The following is a 24048-nucleotide window of genomic DNA, read 5'->3' on the forward strand; positions in this document are numbered from 1 at the left end:
GCACACAACTCTAAATATGGCATAAGTGTCACGTGATAATCAACCGTTTGGTTTTGGCCCTCGCTGGAGCAGACGATTTTTTTGACAGTGATGCAACCATATATTACGGTCTCCTTCCGGCAGCAGTCCCAAAATTTTGACTTATTTTGACCTTAGAACGATGTCTTTATCATAACTGTGAAGAACAGAACGGAGTTCACTGTCGAAGTCTGCCAATCTGCAATCATTTTCGTCTCGCGAACACTGCTCGTGAACAACATATGGGAGATCACTCTGTATTCTTCTTTTGATAGATTCGCGTAGGACTTTCGCGTTCGGTCAAAGAGACAACTGGCGATAGCCGTGGAGCGAAGATTATCAGAATGCAATGGACATTGATGTGTACGAAGCATTTTCAACCTTTGAAATCATGGCAACGAATACATCACGCTCATTGAAGAAAAGTCTGTTCTTGCAGGTCTGATAAACAAAGGGAAGTTAGCACTATAAATACATACATACGACTGTGTAATAGAGTAAGTGAGAGTTATGCGGAACCAGGCTCCTGAGAGAATGACAAGCTTTGAAATGAACAAGCGACCTTCATCCTCAAAAAAAGGATGATCGCTGCAAGCTCATATATATGATCCTCATTCTCCAAGGCACTGCTACTAATACTTACGTATTTTGTTCTGTTCTTGCATTTTGTGCGACTGTGACGCGTAAAAACTGAATATGCCTCTAGAGAAACAAGAAGAGAACTGACCCTGCAGACGCCTCATCTGCTGCTGTCTGTGTGCGATGTTCTGGAACGCCAGCGGCTGCTGGTCGGCAGGCACACAGCGCAGCAAGTAGTACTCCAGGTGGCGCCACATGATGAACAGACAGTTCTCCAAAATGTCTTGTCACAAGTTAAGGGAATTCAAATACAAAACATGTACAAGACTGCCCACTATGATGACAAGTGTTGAGCTTTGGTTTTCAATCCAATACAAATTAAGGTATGAAGATATACAGTGCATGTAGCATGTCAGTATTATACCTAAGACATTTACAGAACTAAGACATTCTTTTCAAAGTATTGTGTTGAATCCAATATTTGCCTAGCTAATTTCCAAATACAATTGTATAACAGACTTTGATAGATAATATTAAGTTGAAATTGGTACCATTGGATTCCTTGCCCCAAAAAATATACATTTAGACACCAGAATCAAGTCATTAGCTCCATTATGTCCAGAGATAATAGCAATTTATGTAGATTTCAAGTGGCGGCCATTTTGAAATCCAATTGGGCGGACATATAGAGAGAATTTCAAGTGGCCCAATATCTGAAAATGTTCGCAACGTATCAATGTACATTTGTGCCAAATTTGGTGCTTGTATAACAAAATGCACAATTCTTTGCTACGCTGCTGCACTACCTATCTGGTTTATATTTGACAACAGTTTGAAAACGACGAAAAAATCTCTTGCAACTGTGGCGCGTTTCCTTTGCCCGTTACTGTACACAATCGCTGTAACTCAAGCACTGACAAGTTCAATACATGTAAGCCCCGCAAGTTCTGTTGTAAAACACAGGTACTAACGTACACATACATTGAGCAACACTGACCAAATCTAAGTTTTCATACTGGAAGGGAAAAAAAAATGAATTGGCATCAGACAAAAACAAACGATCAAACCAAACAACCACAAATTAGATATCACTGCAGTGCAAAAGATACATGAGAGGTGCTGCAGTTCTTTCCCCTTGCCGGTGACCATCTGTTGTAGACGTTTGCGTGCAACTGCCTGCCGCTGCTGGGACGACAGTTTCTCCATGCCACTCACCTCGGACAGCTGTCAGACATCAACAAAGATTTTGTTATTTTCAAGTAGATAGCCAGTTGAGCATTGCCCAGAAAGGTTGAAACTAATAACACATGCTGAATGGATATAATAGCGGAAACATTGTTATCCGCAGGTATTTCCACCTCTTTAGTCTCCCAAGAACTACATTAAAAACCTCACATATTCTCACAGAATCAAACACTACAGATGATATGCGACCAATTTTTGCTGAGACTGTCCCGTGTGACTCCAACACAGCTGTGAACTGTGCTGCACACTGACAGCTCCATACCATCAATCCTCGGTGAGAGTTGAAGGAGTAGAACAACACTCACCTGTTTCAAGTCTTCTGAGCTCAGTTCGTGGATGGCGGCCAGTTTCTGCTGGTACTGCCTGTGCGACTCAAAGACAGCTGAGAACTGCGCGGCACACTGACGTAGCTGGTACACCATCACACCCAGGTTGGGGGCCTTGTACATGCTAAGCATCACCGACGTTGTCACTTCTGTTTAAATCAAAGCATTTTGCGAGTCAAATAACGAAGTGAGGTAAGCACTGTAAATGTAGATGACAGCAAGTGACAGTGACAGGTACATGTACAGTGGAACCCCCCTTTTAAGACCTCAACAATCTGACTAAATCACATCTCAAAAAGAAGGTAATGAACAGAAAATCTTAAAACGCAAAGTCTTAAAAGGAGGGAAGTCTTAAATTGGGGGGCGGGTTGGGGGAGGGGGGGAGGAAAGTCTTATAAGGAGGGTTCCACTGTATGCCAAACCAGTTTCCCAGGACTTAAGACGAAATGAAGCGTTACAAGAACTAGTGACTTTCATCCTCAAAGCATTCATTATCAAAGTACTTTTTTAATGGTGTGAAAAAAAGTTGCGCAGGGGTTATGCCGTTTGATCTTTTGTTCCCCAGCTGTTAAATCCTAACGTCCAACTTGCTCTAATTAGGGGGTAAAAGCTTTGCCTTCTCTGCCAATCTATTATAAAGAAAGCCTGTCAACACCTTCACACACACACACATGCACACCCACACAAACACATCAAAAGAACCACCACAAACTAACTGGCATCACTGACCTTCCCCGTTATGAAGATCTCTGGCGGAGGCCTCTTCCAAGCTGGGACCAAACAGAATGCGACTGTACTGGTATGTGGGACCTGCACACACAAAACAGCATCCATCATCCTCACTTTCAAGTTGGACTAACGCCTCAAATTAACTGGCCTCAAATTAACACGAAGCTAGCTGCATGAAGCTTTGGCACTGTTAAAGATCCCACGATTGACAAAAGGGTCTTTCCTGGCAAAATTGCTTAGGCACAGTTAATAATTGTCTACCTATACCCGTGTGACTTGGAATAATAGGCCGTGAAAGGTAAATATGCGCCGAAATGGCTGCAATCTACTGGCCGTATAAAATTTCATCTCACACGGCATCACTGCACAGCGCCTAGAACTGTACCCACGGAATATGCGCGATATAAGACTCATTGATTGATTGATTGATTGATTGAATTTTCGGTAAGAATTGTGGAAAGAAGTGTCGGGTTTCTGTGGGTTGGGAAAGAGTGAGTATCCTTGCATTTGCGCAGACAAACATCGCCACGTGCTTCCTGTGCACGTAGTTTAGACACAGCCTCTCGCTAGTGACTGGCCCGTAATGTACCGTGGGAAGTAATGTCTCGCTAGTGACTGGCCCGTAATGTACCGTGGGAAGTAATGTCTCGCTAGTGACTGGCCCGTAATGTACCGTGGGAAGTAATGTCTCGCTAGTGACCGGCCCGTAATGTACCGTGGGAAGTAATGTCTCGCTAGTGACCGGCCCGTAATGTACCGTGGGAAGTAATGTCTCGCTAGTGACTGGCCCGTAATGTACCGTGGGAAGTAATGTCTCGCTAGTGACCGGCCCGTAATGTACCGTGGGAAGTAATGTCTCGCTAGTGACTGGCCCGTAATGTACCGTGGGAAGTAATGTCTCGCTAGTGACCGGCCCGTAATGTACAGTGGGAAGTAATGTCTCGCTAGTGACCGGCCCGTAATGTACCGTGGGAAGTAATGTCTCGCTAGTGACCGGCCCGTAATGTACCGTGGGAAGTAATGTCTCGCTAGTGACTGGCCCGTAATGTCACGTGGGAAGTAATGTCTCGCTAGTCACTGGCCCGTAATGTCACGTGGGAAAGTTTCCGATCTGCTCAAGGTTGACTCGGTGTTCATGTCAACCCCTATTATCCGGTATTTTACAGACTTTTACTTGAAAATACCAGAAAGGAAATTGCCAGCCTGTCAGTCCTGCTGTTCTGATTGCTTCTGGCAGTTTATTGTATTAAAATAAGACTGATGACACCATAATACAGAACAAGCTTTTCCTCAAACAGCCCACTTCATAACAAAAACAAATAAATGTGACCCTCCACCATGAAATGAGTCGCATGTCACCTTTGCATGATTTTCATATTTTTACATTTTCCTAAAGAGTTTTTTATGCTCTATCCAGTGGTGAAAACCGTTTTAGAAAAGAGCGAAAACTGTTTGAGTTATAAGCCTGTGACTAAGGTGACCCTCACACTGTTACAAGGCACTCCCCGGACTTATATTAAGCCTAGCACAGAACCGCGCGAGGTGACATGCGACTCATTTCGTGGTGGAGGGTCACAAATCAAAATACAGAGACAGGAACTAAACTGAAGTATTATCCCTGCAACTATGAAAACTATGAACCACAGCTCAGTTTTTTTCAGGACAAATTAAAAAAAAAAACAATGTTCATTTTAATGTTTATTTCTACACAAAAATTCTAAAAAGAAAAACAATCTCAGTTTTTGTACAAATTTAATATTTTCTGCCACCCAAGCTTTAGAAATGTACACAGAAATCCCCTCCACAAAATTCAACCATACTAACTTGATTCAGTAATAACAGCCCTGCAGAAGGCCGTAATATGTGAGGCAATCTCCTGATAGGCCAAAGCGATGTCGGTAGCACTGTCCTTCCCCTCGCCGGCCGTCTGACTGGCCAGGTTCTTCAGCTGCTTGTTCAACTTGTCGGAGAAACAGAAGCGCGGCAGCAGAGCCAGCATCTGGCGGTGAAAGCGAGATCGGTGACTGCGGAACTCCACCTGGGCTGTGATTGTGTCTAAGAATTCTGCTGCCAGGTCATCTGTTGGAGAATTTATTGACAAAAATGTCAAAATTCAGTCTTAAGTTTGTCATGTTAAGGACTGTTGCCAAATCATCTGTTGGAGAATTGTTGACAGAAATGTCAAAAGTTAGTCTTAAGTTTGTCATGTTGAGGACAGGTATGCTGGTAAAATTTCAAAATATACAAGTCAATCAATCAATCAATATGAAGCTTATATAGCGCATATTCCGTGGGTACAGTTCTAAGCGCTTGAAACGCACAATCATTGCAAGCTGCACAGACACTGATTGTGAAAGATGAATAGGAAATATGCACACACACAGACACAGTCTTACAAACAGATGCACTTTGAAGAGGGTGGGAGAAAAAATGAGATCTGAGACAAGAACGATTCACATCAAATACAGAAAGTCTAACAACAACGGCAGCAGCAACAGCACAGTAGTCTTTTTTCCAGGTAATTACAAATCAAAATAGTAGCAAGAGGTAGTCTAAATTTGGCCAGAAGGTCAAATGATGAAGAATGACTCAACCTTGTTGAGCCAACAAGACTAAGACACAGGAAGAGGTGTCACCCACCTTGGCAGTTGGCCCTGGCGATAACAGCAGTGGTGAGCGACAGTTCTCTCATGGCGGCCAAGTCCAGAGAGGGAGAGCGACTGCGAAGAATCACGTTGAAGACATCTCCGTGACTGATGACAAACAGCATCACCTGCACAGCGTATTGATACACTGACTGATGACAAACAGCATCACCTGCACAGCGTATTGATACACTGACTGATGACAAACAGCATCACCTGCACAGCGTATTGATACACTGACTGATGACAAATAGCATCACCTGCACAGCGTATTGATACACTGACTGATGACAAATAGCATCACCTGCATAGCATATTGATACACTGACTGATGACAAACAGCATCACCTGCACAGCGTATTGATACACTGACTGATGACAAACAGCATCACCTGCACAGCGTATTGATACACTGACTGATGACAAACAGCATCACCTGCACAGTGTATTGATACACTGACTGATGACAAACAGCATCACCTGCACAGCGTATTGATACACTGACTGATGACAAATAGCATCACCTGCACAGTGTATTGATACACTGACTGATGACAAACAGCATCACCTGCACAGTGTATTGATACAGACAGGTTTCACAGTCTTCAGAGTCGGGTATGTCCCTGACTTTGATATTAAATAAAATGTTTCGTTTTGTTTAGTCGTGAATTTTCACTGGTCTTTGTCGAATGTCTTCGGAATTTACATATGAAAAATAAACTTTGATCGAATTTAAGTCAAGTTTGTATTCCCCACCAGCGAAAAAGGTAGGTCGGTCGTGAGAAATGAGACAGACACGATTTCCCTTTTTAGCCACATTGCAATAGACAAAGGCGCCAGTACAAAAACACACAAAGAAATCCAGTGAAAAGTACATTAGAAACCAAAGAACAGAGATAGATGAACACACTTAGTTAAAAAAAACAATGAATCTGTTTATGTTTAGTCGATACAATCGCATGTGAAGTAAACGGTCTTTTTTTCTAAATGTGTCTGTCTCAAAAACGTTAATTACAAATCTGTTCAGTTGGAATGGCTGTTAAAAGGTTTGGACGTAACATGCTTTTAATAAGTAGCAATTTCCATCAAATCACGACATGAAAGGGTTTTGAAAGGCTAACTACGGCTTATTCTACTTGCGCTTGGTCATTTTGTCACTCGGGCAAGGTGTCTGTCTCATTTTTTCTCACGACCGCCCTGCAGACAAATCGTCTGCTATAACCGCCATACACAGCAAATTGTCATGATGCAACCAATTTTACACTTCCTATCCGTTGTCAGGCAGATAATCAACTGGCTGACTAAAGAATTTTTCGGCATGTGTTTATTTCAGAGCACGTTATTTACTGTCTAGTAACTCGGGCAAGGTGTCTGTCTCATTTTTTTCTCACGACCGCCCTGCAGACAAATCGTCTGCTATGACCGCCATACACAGCAAATTGTCATGATGCAACCAATTTTACACTTCCTATCCGTTGTCAGGCAGATGATCAACTGGCTGACTAAAGAATTTTTCGGCATGTGTTTTTTTCAGAGCACGTTATTTACTGTCTAGTCACTCGGGCAAGGTGTCTGTCTCATTTTTTCTCACGACCGTCCGGAAGACAAATCGTCTGCTATGACCGCCATACACAGCAAATTGTCATGATGCAACCAATTTTACACTTCCTATCCGTTGTCAGGCAGATGATCAACTGGCTGACTAAAGAATTTTTCGGCATGTGTTTATTTCAGAGCACGTTATTTACTGTCTGTCTCTGAAAACCTTGAATTCTCACGACCGCCCGGCACTATTGACGGTCATTTCTTACCAAATGTTAAGCAGATTCATTTGTAAAATAACAACATTCAGTGACTGTGTCTGATCAACGCCAGTGGTTTTTTTCAATCCTTGAATGCACTGCATTGTGAATGTTGTGGTCAAGTGAGAGTTTTATAGACATCGCCGAACGTTTTTCAACACTTTGATGACGTCAGACAGCAGATTGAAAACGTTCCAACTTGGAAAGAGAGCCAGTCACGATCATATAATCGTAGGGAATCAATAGTTGCTTTGTTTATTAACTTTCAAGTGCTTTTAAAAGTTTGAATTTTGTCATTGTTATTGTTGCATATGTGCGTGCGTACGTGCGCGCGCGCCTGTCAGTGTGGAAGAGTGTAGGGTAAGTGTATCCAATTCCGACCGACTTCGGGGATACCTAAATCCGACCGATTTTCCAAGTCACTAATGATGAGGTTCACACGTCATCCCAACAGAAAGAATGCCATTCATACAAGGGCCATTCATGAACGGTTGATGACGCGACGTCACGAACCAATCGTTTCGTCACGAGAGTTAATTGCGTCATCTGCACCGCGGCGCGAAATGTGCCTTCGCCATACGTTTCTTGCAAAGGGTGAGATAATTTGATGAACAGAGTTGTGTTTCTTTTACATGGATGTTAATAAGTGTTTTTGGAAGAATAATGTTATGGTTCTGACTAAATCTCATTGTACTTTTTAATCGAAAAGGGGAAAATCTTATCGGTCGTGATTAGATACCCAGTTTTTGAGAGAGTATTTAAATCCGACAACAACGCAGATAATACAAAACGCTGCACAAAATCCCAGTAAAACCATTCATTGTTTACGTTTATGACTTGAAAAAAGCATATGAACAAGGAAACATATCAGATGATGTATTATCTAGCTGTGTGTGTGTGTGTGTGTGTGTGTGCGTGCGGCCGAGCGTTGCGCGCACGTGTTCGTTTGTGTGTGTGTGTGTGTGTGTGTGTGTGTGTGTGTGTGCGTGCGTGCGTGCGTGCGTGCGTGTGTGTGTGTGTGTGTGTGTAAGCGTGCGCGCGAGCGTTGTGCGCACGTGTTCGTTTGTGTTAGCTTAAATGTGTGTGTGTGTGTGTGTGTGTGTGTGTGTGTGTGTGTGTGTGTGTGTGTGTGTGTGTGTGTGTGTGTGTGTGTGTGTGTGTGTGTGTTAATGCGTAAGTGTTGATGCGTGCGTACTTGCATGTGTGCGTGCGAGAGGGGTTGGGTTTTCTTATGTGTGCAGAGTAGTTGTTGTAGAAAATGCATGACATTAAGGTTCAGTCTGTAGTGGATATACTGGGACAGCGTCCATGTACTATGCCACAGTTCAGTCTGTAGTGGATATACTGGGACTGCGTCCAGGTACTATGCCACAGTTCAGTCAGTAGTGGATATACTAGGACTGCGTTAAGGTACTCTGCCACAGTCTTTGATGACGTCATTTCCGTTTTTGTGATAGTTGAGGCGGACCTGTTAAGTAATCTTTGATTAAGTCGGGACTTTGATATTGCATTTGAGCCAGGTAGCTTGAAAATAAGTGAATTAGTTCGCTCATTAAAATTGTCATCAAAAACGAATATTTCATTACAGATTCAAACACTACTGCATTGTACTTCTTATCTTCTCCTGATTTAAAATATATATATACATATGTTATGTTTACTTTAAAAACGCGTTCAGAATTAAAGAAAACAGGTTGAGTTTGCTTCGCGGAGATGAGTGTGATCCGTGACGGTTTTCGGGTATGGTTAGCCGAGTCTATCTGAATTTAGTCTCGCCGATCGGACTGGTTTTTTTTTTTAGTTTATCCTTCAATTTGATGCCTATAGATTGACTACATGTTTTTATATCGCTTTACGCGACTTGTTTTACATTTCGTCAAGTTATGAAATGTATTATAAAATTTGGTACATAACATTCTAAAAATTGCAAATAACAATAACACTTTTGATTACAGATTCAAAAGTTATTGCATTGTATCCTTTGGATTTCCTGGATCCCAATGTATAAACAGATATGTCATGCTTAGTGTGAAAATCTGCTCAAATGAGAAAAATCGCCCGTTTTGTTCATATGCTTCGCGGAGGCAACCCGTCTCGGTCTTCTGGTTTCGGCTAGCCAAATCTCACTAGCATTGTTAATGACTCGTCCCTGATTCCAATGTTGATCTTTTAGTTTCAAACCAACTTAATGTTTTATTATCGCTTCACATGACTTGTTCTGTATATTTTTTTTCGCTGTCATGATGTCACCATTTATAGGGTAGGGTTACATTTTCAGGTATTTATTCCCCAAGAATATGCAAAAAAAATTCCAAACTCGTTTTTTTCTATTGGTCAATGATTCTACTTTTTTTTTAAAGTGAGAAATGGAGTGCAATTAACATTGTTACTTTTGAAGGTATGCTCATGACGTGCATCACAGCGAAATAGCAGTTCAGAAGAACGGAATTCCCATAATTAGTCCTTATTTGCTGCTTTTTTCACTGAGCTCGGAAATGATATTTTGCTTGCATTGTTATTGCTTAATTTATTAAAGCCTCTGGACAATATTCTTTGAATAAATCGTTACCCAATTCTGTTTACGTCTATCCCTTTCTTTGATAGAGTACTGTAACAAGATATCACATTATGTCGACAAGAATGCGTCTCCATACAAGTTTTTGTCTTGATTCCATCCAGGAGGATGTAAGGCTTTAATAAAAACACTATTTCAAAGATCTCTGTCAAGATTGATTTTGTTGAAAAAAAAGGAAGTCTGTGATTGAAGATTGTGAAACCTGCCTACACTGACTGATGACAAATAGCATCACCTGCACAGCGTATTGATACACTGACTGATGACAAATAGCATCACCTGCACAGCGTATTGATACACTGACTGTGACACACCGACGTCTGGGTAAAAACTGTCATCAGCATACCATCCCCAAAACACTCAAACTGCTTTGATGGCAGGCTACAAAATGGTCACACATGTTAAAGTCAACTCACAAGACATGTAAAAGTATGTGGGATTTGTTGCCAATGAAGGCAGAAAAAGAAGGCCAGTGTTGTTATGACAGAAATCCCTACATTGGGTGTAGCAGTTCACGCTTTCAACTCCCACCCTTTTAACACCTATATTGCCATACGCCCCAAATTAAAGTGATGTCACATGTTTAAAGAAGAGCAACAGTTTGAGATTCACTCAGTGGAACGGTGAACCTCACACTAGACTGAATCAGTGGAACGGTGAACCTCACACTAGACTGAATCAGTGGAACGGTGAACCTCACACTAGACTGAATCAGTGGAACGGTGAACCTCACACTAGACTCAATCAGTGGAACGGTGAACCTCACACTAGATTCACTCAGTGGAACGGTGAACCTCACACTAGACTGAATCAGTGGAACGGTGAACCTCACACTAGACTGAATCAGTGGAACGGTGAACCTCACACTAGACTGAATCAGTGGAACGGTGAACCTCACACTAGACTGAATCAGGTTATTGCCCCTGTTTTTCTCACATTTGTTGAGGTCATAAAGGAAGGAGGGGGTTCAACCGTAGCTAAAGAAAAACCTTAGGGTTGTAGGGGAGTGAGGTGTTACAGATCTCAACCACTCTCCAGCCAGCGGTATGTACTCAAAGTCTCCGGTCAAATGAAGGTGCATGTCACGTCGTCAGATCTCATTAATAAAGGTAACCAAGGTGATTTTTAAGGTCATAAAGGAAGGTTTCAACTGTTCTCAAAATTACAGTTTTCAGGTCAAATGAAGGCTGTTGAAGGACGGACGCACTGACCTGAGCAGCAGCCTCCTTGTTCTCCATGCCCAGAGCGGTGAGGAGTGCCAGACACAACCTGAGGGCGGCGGACAGCAGCAGACGGTACCTGGCCAGGGGATCCGGCACAAACCCATCCTCCCCCGCCTCGTTCATGGGGCTGTGCTGACTGCACGCACAAAAATTGACAACTGAAGACACAGGCGGCTTTCTTGAATAAGAACAAGAACTACAGGAATTTATTTTGCCATACAGCATAACATCTGTATTTTGCCATACAGCATAACATCTGAACAAAACAAAGGGAAGTAAGCGGTCTAAATGCATACGACATTTGTAATGGAGTAAGTGAGAGTTGTGTGGAACCTGTCTCCTGGCACCTGAGAGAACAACAAGGACAGAAATCAACTTTCATCCTCAATATAGCATAACAGCCATTGGCACCTGAGAGAACAAGCACAGAAATGAACTTTCATCCTCAATATAGCATAACAGCCATTGGCACCTGAGAGAACAAGCACAGAAATGAACTTTCATCCTCAATATAGCATAACAGCCATTGGCACCTGAGAGAACAAGCACAGAAATGAACTTTCATCCTCAATATAGCATAACAGCCATTGGCACCTGAGAGAACAAGCACAGAAATGAACTTTCATCCTCAATATAGCATAACAGCCATTGGCACCTGAGAGAACAAGCACAGAAATGAACTTTCATCCTCAATATAGCATAACAGCCATTGGCACCTGAGAGAACAAGCACAAAAATCAACTTTCATCCTCAATATAGCATAACAGCCATTGGCACCTGAGAGAACAAGCACAGAAATGAACTTTCATCCTCAATATAGCATAACAGCCATTGGCACCTGAGAGAACAACAAGCACGGAATGAACTTTCACCCTCAATATAGCATAACAGCCATTGGCACCTGAGAGAACAACAAGCACAGAAATGAACTTTCATCCTCAATATAGCATAACAGCCATTGGTATTTGTTCTTGTGTATGTAACAATCGTACACACATACACTCCTTACAAATACGATACAATGACAGAAAAAAACAAGGCCAATAAGCTTCATAACTTCAAGTAAATTCATCATAGAAATGCAAATAACTATAAGCTTAGAACAAAAAAAAAGGGGGAGTCTTAAAAGGGGGGTTCCACTGTATTGAGATTGTACTACAGACAGCATGACTGACAGAGACCAAGAGGAAAGAGAGGTCACCTGTCTCTCTCAGGCCGGAGGTCAAGAGCAGAGCACCCTGCCAGTTTCTGCATGACACCACATCTCAGCAATGTTCCCGCACCCTCTGCAGTCTGCGCCAGTCGCGTCATCATGGACTGAAAGAAAAACAAATCTCATCCATATGTGCTAGACCTGACATTTCGCTGTGTTAGTGATTAATACAAATGCTAACTAAACAAGAAATTCCTCCGAGGTAGGAAAAACACCCCCGTCAAAGGGAAATAACCTTCTCAGTTGGTGGCAGTGACTGAGTGAGAATGGTTATTTCCCTTTGACCATTAATATGTCCCTCTATAAGTCCTTGTATAATTTTAATCCACCAATAACTCCCTAACCGTGTGTTTGACTGGTCCCAATTTTTGTAAGGACCGTCTCAGGAATGTATAGAACCTGTTCACCAAGTTTGGTGACGATCGGTCCGTTCATTCTTGAGATCTATATGCGAACACAAACACACAAACAAACAAACAAACACATCAACCGAAACCTATACACACCCCTATACCGGGGGTGTAACAATCCAATAAACACCAAACAACACACATTGCTGTTACACTATGCTGCCCAGTGTTTTCATCATTTCTATTCTCTTTCCCCCCCTGTTTTAAATCAGGGTTCTAGGTTAAACTTTTTGTCTCATTGGTTTCGTATCAGCATATACCTGGCTGGTTAATATCTCTTGAGTCAACAACAACAGCACAAAAAGATGAAGAGGTAGTGAGAACGGGGGAGGGGGGTAGAAAGAGAGAGTGGGGCGGGCTGTGGTGGGACGGAGAAAGAGAGTGGGGCGGGCTGTGGTGGGACGAAGAAAGAGAGAGTGCGGCGGGCTGTGGTGGGACGGAGAAAGAGAGAGTGCGGCGGGCTGTGGTGGGACGGAGAAAGAGAGAGTGCGGCGGGCTGTGGTGGGACGGAGAAAGAGAGAGTGCGGCGGGCTGTGGTGGGACGGAAAAAGAGAGAGTGCGGCGGGCTGTGGTGGGACGGAGAAAGAGAGAGTGGGGCGGGCTGTGGTGGGACAGAGAAAGAGAGAGTGCGGCGGGCTGTGGTGGGACGAAGAAAGAGAGAGTGCGGCGGGCTGTGGTGGGATGGAGAAAGAGAGAGTGCGGCGGGCTGTGGTGGGACGGAGAAAGAGAGAGTGCGGCGGGCTGTGGTGGGACGGAGAAAGAGAGAGTGCGGCGGGCTGTGGTGGGACGGAGAAAGAGAGAGTGCGGCGGGCTGTGGTGGGATGGAGAAAGAGAGAGTGCGGCGGGCTGTGGTGGGACGGAGAAAGAGAGAGTGGGGCGGGCTGTGGTGGAACGGAGAAAGAGAGAGTGCGGCGGGCTGTGGTGGGACGGAGAAAGAGAGAGTGGGGCGGGCTGTGGTGGGACGGACAAAGAGAGAGTGGGGCGGGCTGTGGTGGGACAGAGAAAGAGAGAGTGCGGCGGGCTGTGGTGGGACGGAGAAAGAGAGAGTGGGGCGGGCTGTGGTGGGACAGAGAAAGAGAGAGTGCGGCGGGCTGTGGTGGGACAGAGAAAGAGAGAGTGGGGCGGGCTGTGGTGGGACGGACAAAGAGAGAGTGGGGCGGGCTGTGGTGGGACAGAGAAAGAGAGAGTGCGGCGGGCTGTGGTGGGACGGAGAAAGAGAGAGTGCGGCGGGCTGTGGTGGGACGGAGAAAGAGAGAGTGCGGTGGGCTGTGGTGGGACGGAGAAAGAGAGAGTGAGAGAGATACAGAATGAGAGAGATACAGAGAAAGACAGAGAAAGAGACAGAGAGAGACCGAGAGGCAAAAAGAGAGACAAACAGACAGAAAGAGACAAACAGAGAAACAGACAAGAACACAAAAACACACAGACAAAGAAATCTATCCATTCTCAATTTATGGGTAATGGCCTGAAATAAAACATTCCAGAGTCCCGAGTCTTTCCATTCTCACCATTTTGGTCTGAAAGATGTAGAGAGGTCTGAGCTGTGAGGGGGCCGGCACCAGTGCAGCGTGGAGTCCGCTGTCATCGCCAGGTAGGCTGTCCACCAGGTGTTGCAGGTAACCCTTGGACACCAGGTAAGACAGCCACTGCTGGTGCCGGTCTTCTGCCATGATGGCGTCCAGGACTGACAGGGCCAGCATCTGAAAAAAAGGAAATTATGCATAAATCATGGTTGGCCAAATCACCCGCCTGATCGCCAAGGGAGAGTCACCCGCCTGATCGCCAAGGGAGAGTAAAACATCCGCTGGGCCAATAGAAACCATCTCCGGTGAAATTTCTGGTCAAATGCAAAACAACTTTCGGCGGTAATATCGAGATTCAAAGCCATAAACTATTACTTTTAACTTTATTTGTACATAAATACAAAGCATCTTTCCTCTCCAGATATAAATCATCCCCCTTGCAGTAAAAGAGAAAGCAAGGCTCATCTAGAAACAAGTAACGCAGGGAAGGAACCAATTTTACTTGTTCTTCCATTGAAACATTACAACCATTAAATGTTACCTATATATTCTAATTTAGCAGATCATTCTGCAAATTGCCTCATTTTTAACAGCTGCTCACTCATCAGTGTGTGCGTGACACTGACCAGTGTGTGCGTGACACTGACCAGTGTGTGCGTGACACTGACCAGTGTGTGCGTGACACTGACCAGTGTGTGCGTGACACTGACCAGTGTGTGCGTAACATTGACCAGTGTGTGCGGTCAAGTTCGCAGTCTTCCTCCTGTTCCCCTCACCTTCATCTTCCTTTTGTTTTTTTGTAAACAAAACGCTTTCTATGCCAGGCACTTATCAAAGTTCAGGTTATTTTTGGATTCCTGGTCTGTTCAGTCCCTTGGAGCCCCAAAAGCTATACCTGTCAGTTGACAAACTGGCATAGCACCCCACTACAGCAAGGTGAAGGTGACTCACCCTGCCAATGTCATGGCCATCACAGGCGTCACGACACACGACCTCCATGAAGGACTCGCCGAACGCCGAGATGGAGGAGAGGTTCTCCTTGCACAGCTGTTCGTACTCCGTGTCCTTGCCCGACAGAATGCGTTCCACTCCCTGGGACTCTGAAAGACATAAAAAACAAAGTATCTGAATTTTATTGTCCACATAACTGGTCAAACAACACATCTAGTAAACTACAGTACGGCTATGCAGTGGAATCCCCCTTCCATCAATTTACAACTTCCTCCTTTTTAAGACCTTGAATTTTCAGATTTTCTGTTCAGAACATCTGTATTGTACAGACATTTTTGCCCTGTCCCAAGGGTGTATTTTCAAGAGAGGTAGGATTGGATTGGATTGGATTGGATAAGATTTACAGTCCAGTGAGGTTACCCTCATGGAAATTCGGGCTGCTTTCTCCCCGGGGAAAGCGAGCTGCCATACATACGGCGCTACCCATATTTTTTTTTTTTTCCTGCATGCGTGTATTCATGTTTCCTGAGACTTAATGCCGTGTGAGATGGAATTTTTTTAACTTTATTCCAAGTCCCACGGGTATTTGATGGACATTTTTATCTATGCCTATACAATTTTGCCAGGAAAGACCCTTTTGTCAATCGTGGGATCTTTAACGTGCACACCCCAATGTAGTGTACACGAAGGGACCTTGGTTTTTCGTCTCATCCGAAAGACTAGCACTTGAACCCACCACCTAGGTTAGGAAAGGGGGGAGAAAATTGCGGCCTGACCCAGGCCTGAACACGCAACCTCTCGCTTCCGAGCGCAAGTGCGTTACCACTCGGCCACCCAGTCCCTGTAGGTACCACTGTATCCAATTTGCAAGTCTTTCTCTGCATCTTATTCACCTGTTTCTTCCACTGCGGCAGGCTTCTGAGCTATCTGCAGGTAGAACAGCAGAGCTCCATAGAGATTCACTCTCACTCTCTGCAGTCCACTCCCTGAAAATACAGTGATAGACACGAATGTAACTAGTTTTAAGCATGGAGCTTGCCATGTGAACTGAGAATACAGTGATAGACACGAATGTAACTAGTTTTAAGCATGGAGCTTGCCATGTGAACTGAGAATACAGTGATAGACCTGATTGTAAATAGCTTTAAGCATGGAGCTTGCCATGTGAACTGAGAATACAGTGATAGACCTGATTGTAAATAGCTTTAAGCATGGAGCTTGCCATGTGAACTGAGAATACAGTGATAGACCTGATTGTAACAATAACAATAACAATAACAGCACTTTATTGTCCATTAAAATATTACATAAAAATGGAAATTTTTCTTCGGCACACCCTGTCTGCCTGTAAACGATTATAACAACAATTGTATAGGACGACACACATAAAACATAAAACATAAAAGGGATGTAAATAGTTTTAAGCATGGAGCTTGCCATGTGAACCGAGAATACAGTGATAGACCTGAATGTAAATAGTTTTAAGCATGGAGCTTGCCATGTGAACCGAGAATACAGTGATAGACCTGAATGTAAATAGTTTTAAGCATGGAGCTTGCCATGTGAACTGAGAATACAGTGATAGACACGAATGTAACTAGTTTTAAGCATGGAGCTTGCCATGTGAACTGAGAATACAGTGCTAGACCTGAATGTAAATAGTTTTAAGCATGGAGCTTGCCATGTGAACTGAGAATACAGTGCTAGACCTGAATGTAAATAGTTTTAAGCATGGAGCTTGCCATGAGACCTGAGAATACAGTGCTAGACCTGAATGTAACTAGTTTTAAGCATGGAGCGTGCCATGTGAACTGAGAATACAGTGATAGACACGAATGTAAATAGCAGGGCCTCACATCCACGTCGGACATCGGACATATGAGGATATTTTTTCCAAATGTCCTATACATTTTTCATGCAGGAGGACAAATGTCCTATTGTTTTTGTCACAAAGTGGTCAATGTCCGATTATTCTATCATTTGATCCGGACATCGTCAGTACTTCTCAATTTACAGTAGTTTGAATGCTATGTTATCGATGTATTGCGAAGCGATGTATAGCACTACTAGCAGATGAAATTAGACACTTTGTGCCTCTAGTACCAAAGAGTTTCCAAGGCTCGCAACTCGGAATGCTCGAAGCCAGTTGAGAGTTGCCTCCCTTCGCGCTTTCCCCGAAAATAACAAACATGCCGCCTAAACGAAAACCGTGATCCCAGAAAAGGGACAGAAGAAATTACACTTCAAGTCCCTTCCCTCATCATCTGTCAGTAGCACGGAAACAGCTTCCTCCAGCCCCAGAGCAGTTAGAGCCCGATCGCCCAGGTGAGAATGTCGATCGCGATAGTCAAACATCGGAGCCGAAGAAAGACACTACCCCCTCCCTCACCCCCACGCGTAACTTCGTCTCAGTCAAGCTGGGCGACATCATTCCCGTGGATGTCGCATGACCCAGAGAGGAAACTTATGTTTTGCACCTCATGTCAGCACACAGGGAAGTCCAACACTTTTACCGTTGGCTGTTCCAACTTTCGCAAATCGGCCCTTACCGATCATCAAGAAACCAAAGACCATGCTGTTAGTGTGCATGTGCCATCTCTCCAGAGAGACAAGGAGATAGTTGAAACCCGACAGCTGACAAAACAAGAAAAGGGGGCAGCTGTGGCAGTCAAAGCTGCTCACTTTTTGCCAAGAAAAGTATTTTTGTTCTTTTACCCTCGTGCCAAGAAACTAGTCAAGTTTAATCATATTTACGTTTTGTTACGGGAAAAAAAATGTCCTATTGATTTGTTTTTGTTCAGGACAAATGTCCTATCACTTTTACATTGGCCAGGACATTTGTCCTATGCTACCTCTCATGGATGTGAGGCCCTGAAATAGTTTTAAGCATGGAGCTTGCCATGTGAACTGAAAATACAGTGATAGACACGAATGTAACTAGTTTTAAGCATGGAGCTTGCCATGTGAACTGAGAATACAGTGCTAGACCTGAATGTAAATAGTTTTAAGCATGGAGCTTGCCATGTGAACTGAGAATACAGTGCTAGACCTGAATGTAAATAGTTTTAAGCATGGAGCTTGCCATGTGAACTGAGAATACAGTGCTAGACCTGAATGTAAATAGTTTTAAGCATGGAGCTTGCCGTGTGAACCGAAAATACAGTGCTAGACCTGACTGTAAATAGTTTTAAGCATGGAGCTTGCCATGTGAACTGAGAATACAGTGATAGACCTGAATGTAAATAGTTTTAAGCATGGAGCTTGCCATGTGAACTGAGAATACAGTGCTAGACCTGAATGTAAATAGTTTTAAGCATGGAGCTTGCCATGTGAACTGAGAATACAGTGCTAGACCTGAATGTAACTAGTTTTAAGCATGCAGCTTGCCTTGTGAACTGAGAATACAGTGCTAGACCTGAATGTAACTAGTTTTAAGCATGCAGCTTGCCTTGTGAACTGAGAATACAGTGCTAGACCTGAATGTAACTAGTTTTAAGCATGGAGCTTGCCATGTGAACTGAGAATACAGTGATAGACACGAATGTAACTAGTTTTAAGCATGGAGCTTGCCATGTGAACTGAGAATACAGTGCTAGACCTGAATGTAAATAGTTTTAAGCATGGAGCTTGCCATGTGAACTGAGAATACAGTGCTAGACCTGAATGTAACTAGTTTTAAGCATGCAGCTTGCCTTGTGAACTGAGAATACAGTGATAGACCTGAATGTAAATAGTTTTAAGCATGGAGCTTGCCCTGTGAACTGAGAATACAGTGCTAGACCTGAATGTAAATAGTTTTAAGCATGGAGCTTGCCATGTGAACAGAGAAAGGAAACAGAGTTGCGTCAGTCTCCAATAACAATATCTGCTGAAGAGACAATAAAAAACAAAACAATAACCAAGAACTCCCTGAAAATGCATCAAGAGACAACATGTAAGTTCTTTAAACACATGAAAGTTATAAGTTACCAAAAGAAAAATCTTCTTCACAGCCTATCTTCAAAAGAAATATAATGGGTAAAATTGTGTCCACTACGTATCAAGTCTTCCACGAAGAAAAAGAAAAAGAAAGAAAGAGAGCAAGTCAAAGGACTGTCACTGACTAAAGCAAGCGACAAAATAATCCATCACTATTTTTAAATTAACAGCTTAAGGCACAGCCCTTCCCTTTGGCTCAGACTCTCAGATCTGGCTAGACTGTTACACGGGACAAGACCATCCCTCCACTTGGTCACATACCACAGATCTGGCTAGACTGTTACACGGGACAAGACCATCCCTCCACTTGGTCACATACCACAAATCTGGCTAGACTGTTACACGGGACAAGACCATCCCTCCACTTGGTGACATACCACAAATCTGGCTAGACTGTTACACGGGACAAGACCATCCCTCCACTTGGTGACATACCACAGATCTGGCTAGACTGTTACACGGGACAAGACCATCCCTCCACTTGGTCACATACCACAGATCTGGCTAGACTGTTACACGGGACAAGACCATCCCTCCACTTGGTGACATACCACAAATCTGGCTAGACTGTTACACGGGACAAGACCTTCCCTCCACTTGGTCACATACCACAAATCTGGCTAGACTGTTACACGGGACAAGACCGTCCTTCCACTTGGTCACATACCACAGATCTGGCTAGACTGTTACACGGGACAAGACCATCCCTCCACTTGGTCACATACCACAAATCTGGCTAGACTGTTACACGGGACAGGACCATCCCTCCACTTGGTCACATACCACAAATCTGGCTAGACTGTTACACGGGACAGGACCATCCCTCCACTTGGTCACATACCACAAATCTGGCTAGACTGTTACACGGGACAGGACCATCCCTCCACTTGGTCACATACCACAAATCTGGCTAGACTGTTACACGGGACACGACCATCCCTCCACTTGGTCCCATACCACAGATCTGGCTAGACTGTTACACGGGACAGGACCATCCCTCCACTTGGTCACATACCACAGATCTGGCTAGACTGTTACACGGGACAAGACCATCCCTCCACTTGGTCACATACCACAGATCTGGCTAGACTGTTACACGGGACAAGACCGTCCCTCCACTTGGTCACATACCACAAATCTGGCTAGACTGTTACACGGGACAAGACCATCCCTCCACTTGGTCACATACCACAGATCTGGCTAGACTGTTACACGGGACAAGACCATCCCTCAAATCTGGCTAGACTGTTACACGGGACAGGACCATCCCTCCACTTGGTCACATACCACAAATCTGGCTAGACTGTTACACGGGACAAGACCATCCCTCCACTTGGTCACATACCACAGATCTGGCTAGACTGTTACACGGGACAAGACCATCCCTCCACTTGGTGACATACCACAGATCTGGCTAGACTGTTACACGGGACAAGACCATCCCTCCACTTGGTCACATACCACAAATCTGGCTAGACTGTTACACGGGACAAGACCATCCCTCCACTTGGTCACATACCAGAGATCTGGCTAGACTGTTACACGGGACAAGACCTTCCCTCCACTTGGTCACATACCACAAATCTGGCTAGACTGTTACACGGGACACGACCATCCCTCCACTTGGTCACATACCACAGATCTGGCTAGACTGTTACACGGGACAAGACCGTCCCTCCACTTGGTCACATACCACAGATCTGGCTAGACTGTTACACGGGACAAGACCATCCCTCCACTTGGTCACATACCACAAATCTGGCTAGACTGTTACACGGGACAAGATCATCCCTCAAATCTGGCTAGACTGTTACACGGGACAGGACCATCCCTCCACTTGGTGACATACCACAAATCTGGCTAGACTGTTACACGGGACAAGACCATCCCTCCACTTGGTCACATACCACAAATCTGGCTAGACTGTTACACGGGACAAGACCATCCCTCCACTTGGTGACATACCACAGATCTGGCTAGACTGTTACACGGGACAGGACCATCCCTCCACTTGGTCACATACCACAAATCTGGCTAGACTGTTACACGGGACAAGACCATCCCTCCACTTGGTCACATACCACAGATCTGGCTAGACTGTTACACGGGACAAGACCATCCCTCCACTTGGTCACATACCACAGATCTGGCTAGACTGTTACACGGGACAAGGCCGTCCCTCCACTTGGTCACATACCACAAATCTGGCTAGACTGTTACACGGGACAAGACCATCCCTCCACTTGGTCACATACCACAAATCTGGCTAGACTGTTACACGGGACAAGACCATCCCTCCACTTGGTCACATACCACAGATCTGGCTAGACTGTTACACGGGACAAGACCATCCCTCCACTTGGTCACATACCACAAATCTGGCTAGACTGTTACACGGGACAAGACCATCCCTCCACTTGGTCACATACCACAAATCTGGCTAGACTGTTACACGGGACAAGACCATCCCTCCACTTGGTCACATACCACAAATCTGGCTAGACTGTTACACGGGACAAGACCATCCCTCCACTTGGTCACATACCACAGATCTGGCTAGACTGTTACACGGGACAAGACCATCCCTCCACTTGGTCACATACCACAAATCTGGCTAGACTGTTACACGGGACAAGACCATCCCTCCACTTGGTCACATACCACAGATCTGGCTAGACTGTTACACGGGACAAGACCATCCCTCCACTTGGTCACATACCACAAATCTGGCTAGACTGTTACACGGGACAAGACCATCCCTCCACTTGGTCACATACCACAGATCTGGCTAGACTGTTACACGGGACAAGACCATCCCTCCACTTGGTCACATACCACAAATCTGGCTAGACTGTTACATGGGACAAGACCATCCCTCCACTTGGTCACATACCACAAATCTGGCTAGACTGTTACATGGGACAAGACCATCCCTCCACTTGGTCACATACCACAGATCAACACCCTGACTGCTTGCTGTTGTCAGTTGGATTGTTTTGATGAATTAAGTGGCTTTTACCACATTCATTCATCAACAAATTCCCACTGTGCACTGAACCCAAGCTGCCAATGTTTGCTTTGTGTCAATGTGGAGGGATGGTCTTCTCCGATCTAAACGCCCGGCTAGATCTCAGTCAGTCAGCCAGGCTGCCAATGTTTGCTTTGTGTCAATGTGGAGGGATGGTCTTATCCGATCTAAACGCCCGGCTGATCTCAGACAGTCAGCCAAACTGTCAACACAGGAAGGGCTGTGCCTTTCAACCCTTTATTTCATGACTTGCCAAAACCAACAATGAAAATAAACAAATAAAATAAATAAATAAGTAACAAACATACAAGCCACACCCACAAGACAACCAAAATTAATCAAAGGTCAATAAAACTAACTATAACAATAACAATAACTTTCACTTACTCCATTACACGTGTCCTGTGCATTGAGCACTTCCTTCCCTTTGTTCATCAGATAATCAAAGCTCACAAACACTGCAGACACTACCATACACTGCAATACACTGCAATACACTACAATACACTACAATACACTGCAAACACTACAAAACACTACAATACACTGCAAACACTACAATACACTCACGTGAACCCAAAATGTACTCAATCAGTCCCTTCAGCACCATCTGCAGGGAGGTCAGGAACATGGTCTTGGATGACGCCCCCTGGCTCCACGGCGAGGGCAGGGAGGGGACACCACTCAGCATCGCACTGCGGTCTAACAGACTGATGTAGGTGTTGGACTGGGGTTGCTTCTTCTCATCCAGCGGGATGCGATCGGTGATGAAACACTGACGGAGGTTTGCCATCAGCGTCAGAACTACGCCTGATACAGGGGCTGTGGACTCTGGGAGGGCCTCTTCTTCTGCCACCTGTGGGAAGAGGGGTATGGTAACACAATTATAATCCATGATGACAGAAATGGCAAGCAGCTTACAAGTTCATGTTGGAAGGCAACAATAACAAGAAATTCCTCCGAGGTAGGAAAAACACCCCCGTCAAAGGGAAATAACCTTCTCAGTTGGTGGCAGTGAGAATGGTTATTTCCCTTTGACCATTAATTTGTGCCTCTATAAGTCCTTGTATAATTTTAATCCACCAATAACTCCCTAACCGTGTGTTTGACTGGTCCCAATTTTTGTAAGGACCGTCTCAGGAATGTATAGAACCTGTTCACCAAGTTTGGTGACGATCGGTCCGTTCATTCTTGAGATCTATATGCGAACACAAACAAACAAACAAACAAACAAACAAACACATCGACCGAATCCTATACACACCCCTATACCGGGGGTGTAACAACCAACCAACAGACCAACCAATAAACCCCAGACAGACAGCCACACCAACGCACATGCACACACATGAACAACTACATTTTCCTGCACTCTTTGCAAAGTCTTTTGACACAAAATGTAGTGCCAGAGCTTTGTGCAGCAAGCTTTAGGAAGTCAACTTTGTGAAGTCGACTTCGCCGAATTAATATCCGGCTTTACTGGCAAAAGTTAATTCCTGGAATTCTTCTATTTCCAGCACTTGCAGTCATTCTCTCTGACATTTGTGAGGTCCTTACCTTGCACAGGAGTTCCTGCAGCAGCTCAAAGATGACGGTCTGGCGGCGCTCCCCGGACAGGAGGTCTTCAGGACAGGCTGTCAGCAGAATCTCTGTCACCTGGCGCCACGCCTCAAAGTTCTGACGCTGTCGCTGCAGGCCTTCCCGCGTGTTGTTCCTCTCCACCACATTCTCCAGCAGCCTGTGAATCTCCTGTAAAAAGTTGTTGTTACCTCGTTATCCAATCATGTGACACAGCCATCAGGG

The 24048-nt window shown here is 44.5% G+C and overlaps 1 protein-coding gene across 1 annotated transcript in view; it reads right to left on the bottom strand.

The window, feature by feature from the left end:
• Window positions 1-24048, bottom strand: part of LOC138961382 (nuclear pore complex protein Nup205-like) — a 72148-nt gene that overhangs the window by 2382 nt on the left and 45718 nt on the right. The window contains exons 25-37 of the mRNA XM_070332997.1: window positions 23803-23994; window positions 22816-23101; window positions 16133-16225; window positions 15240-15388; window positions 14274-14465; window positions 12344-12459; window positions 11131-11278; window positions 5538-5670; window positions 4722-4976; window positions 2898-2978; window positions 2148-2317; window positions 1707-1821; window positions 746-880 (exon numbers count right to left, since the gene is read on the bottom strand). Of these exons, the coding sequence (XP_070189098.1) occupies window positions 746-880; window positions 1707-1821; window positions 2148-2317; window positions 2898-2978; window positions 4722-4976; window positions 5538-5670; window positions 11131-11278; window positions 12344-12459; window positions 14274-14465; window positions 15240-15388; window positions 16133-16225; window positions 22816-23101; window positions 23803-23994 (2065 nt within the window). The remainder of the gene's footprint in view (window positions 1-745; window positions 881-1706; window positions 1822-2147; window positions 2318-2897; window positions 2979-4721; window positions 4977-5537; window positions 5671-11130; window positions 11279-12343; window positions 12460-14273; window positions 14466-15239; window positions 15389-16132; window positions 16226-22815; window positions 23102-23802; window positions 23995-24048) is intronic.

This window comes from Littorina saxatilis, linkage group LG3 (assembly GCF_037325665.1).
Source record: "Littorina saxatilis isolate snail1 linkage group LG3, US_GU_Lsax_2.0, whole genome shotgun sequence".
Classification (NCBI taxonomy): domain Eukaryota; kingdom Metazoa; phylum Mollusca; class Gastropoda; order Littorinimorpha; family Littorinidae; genus Littorina; species Littorina saxatilis.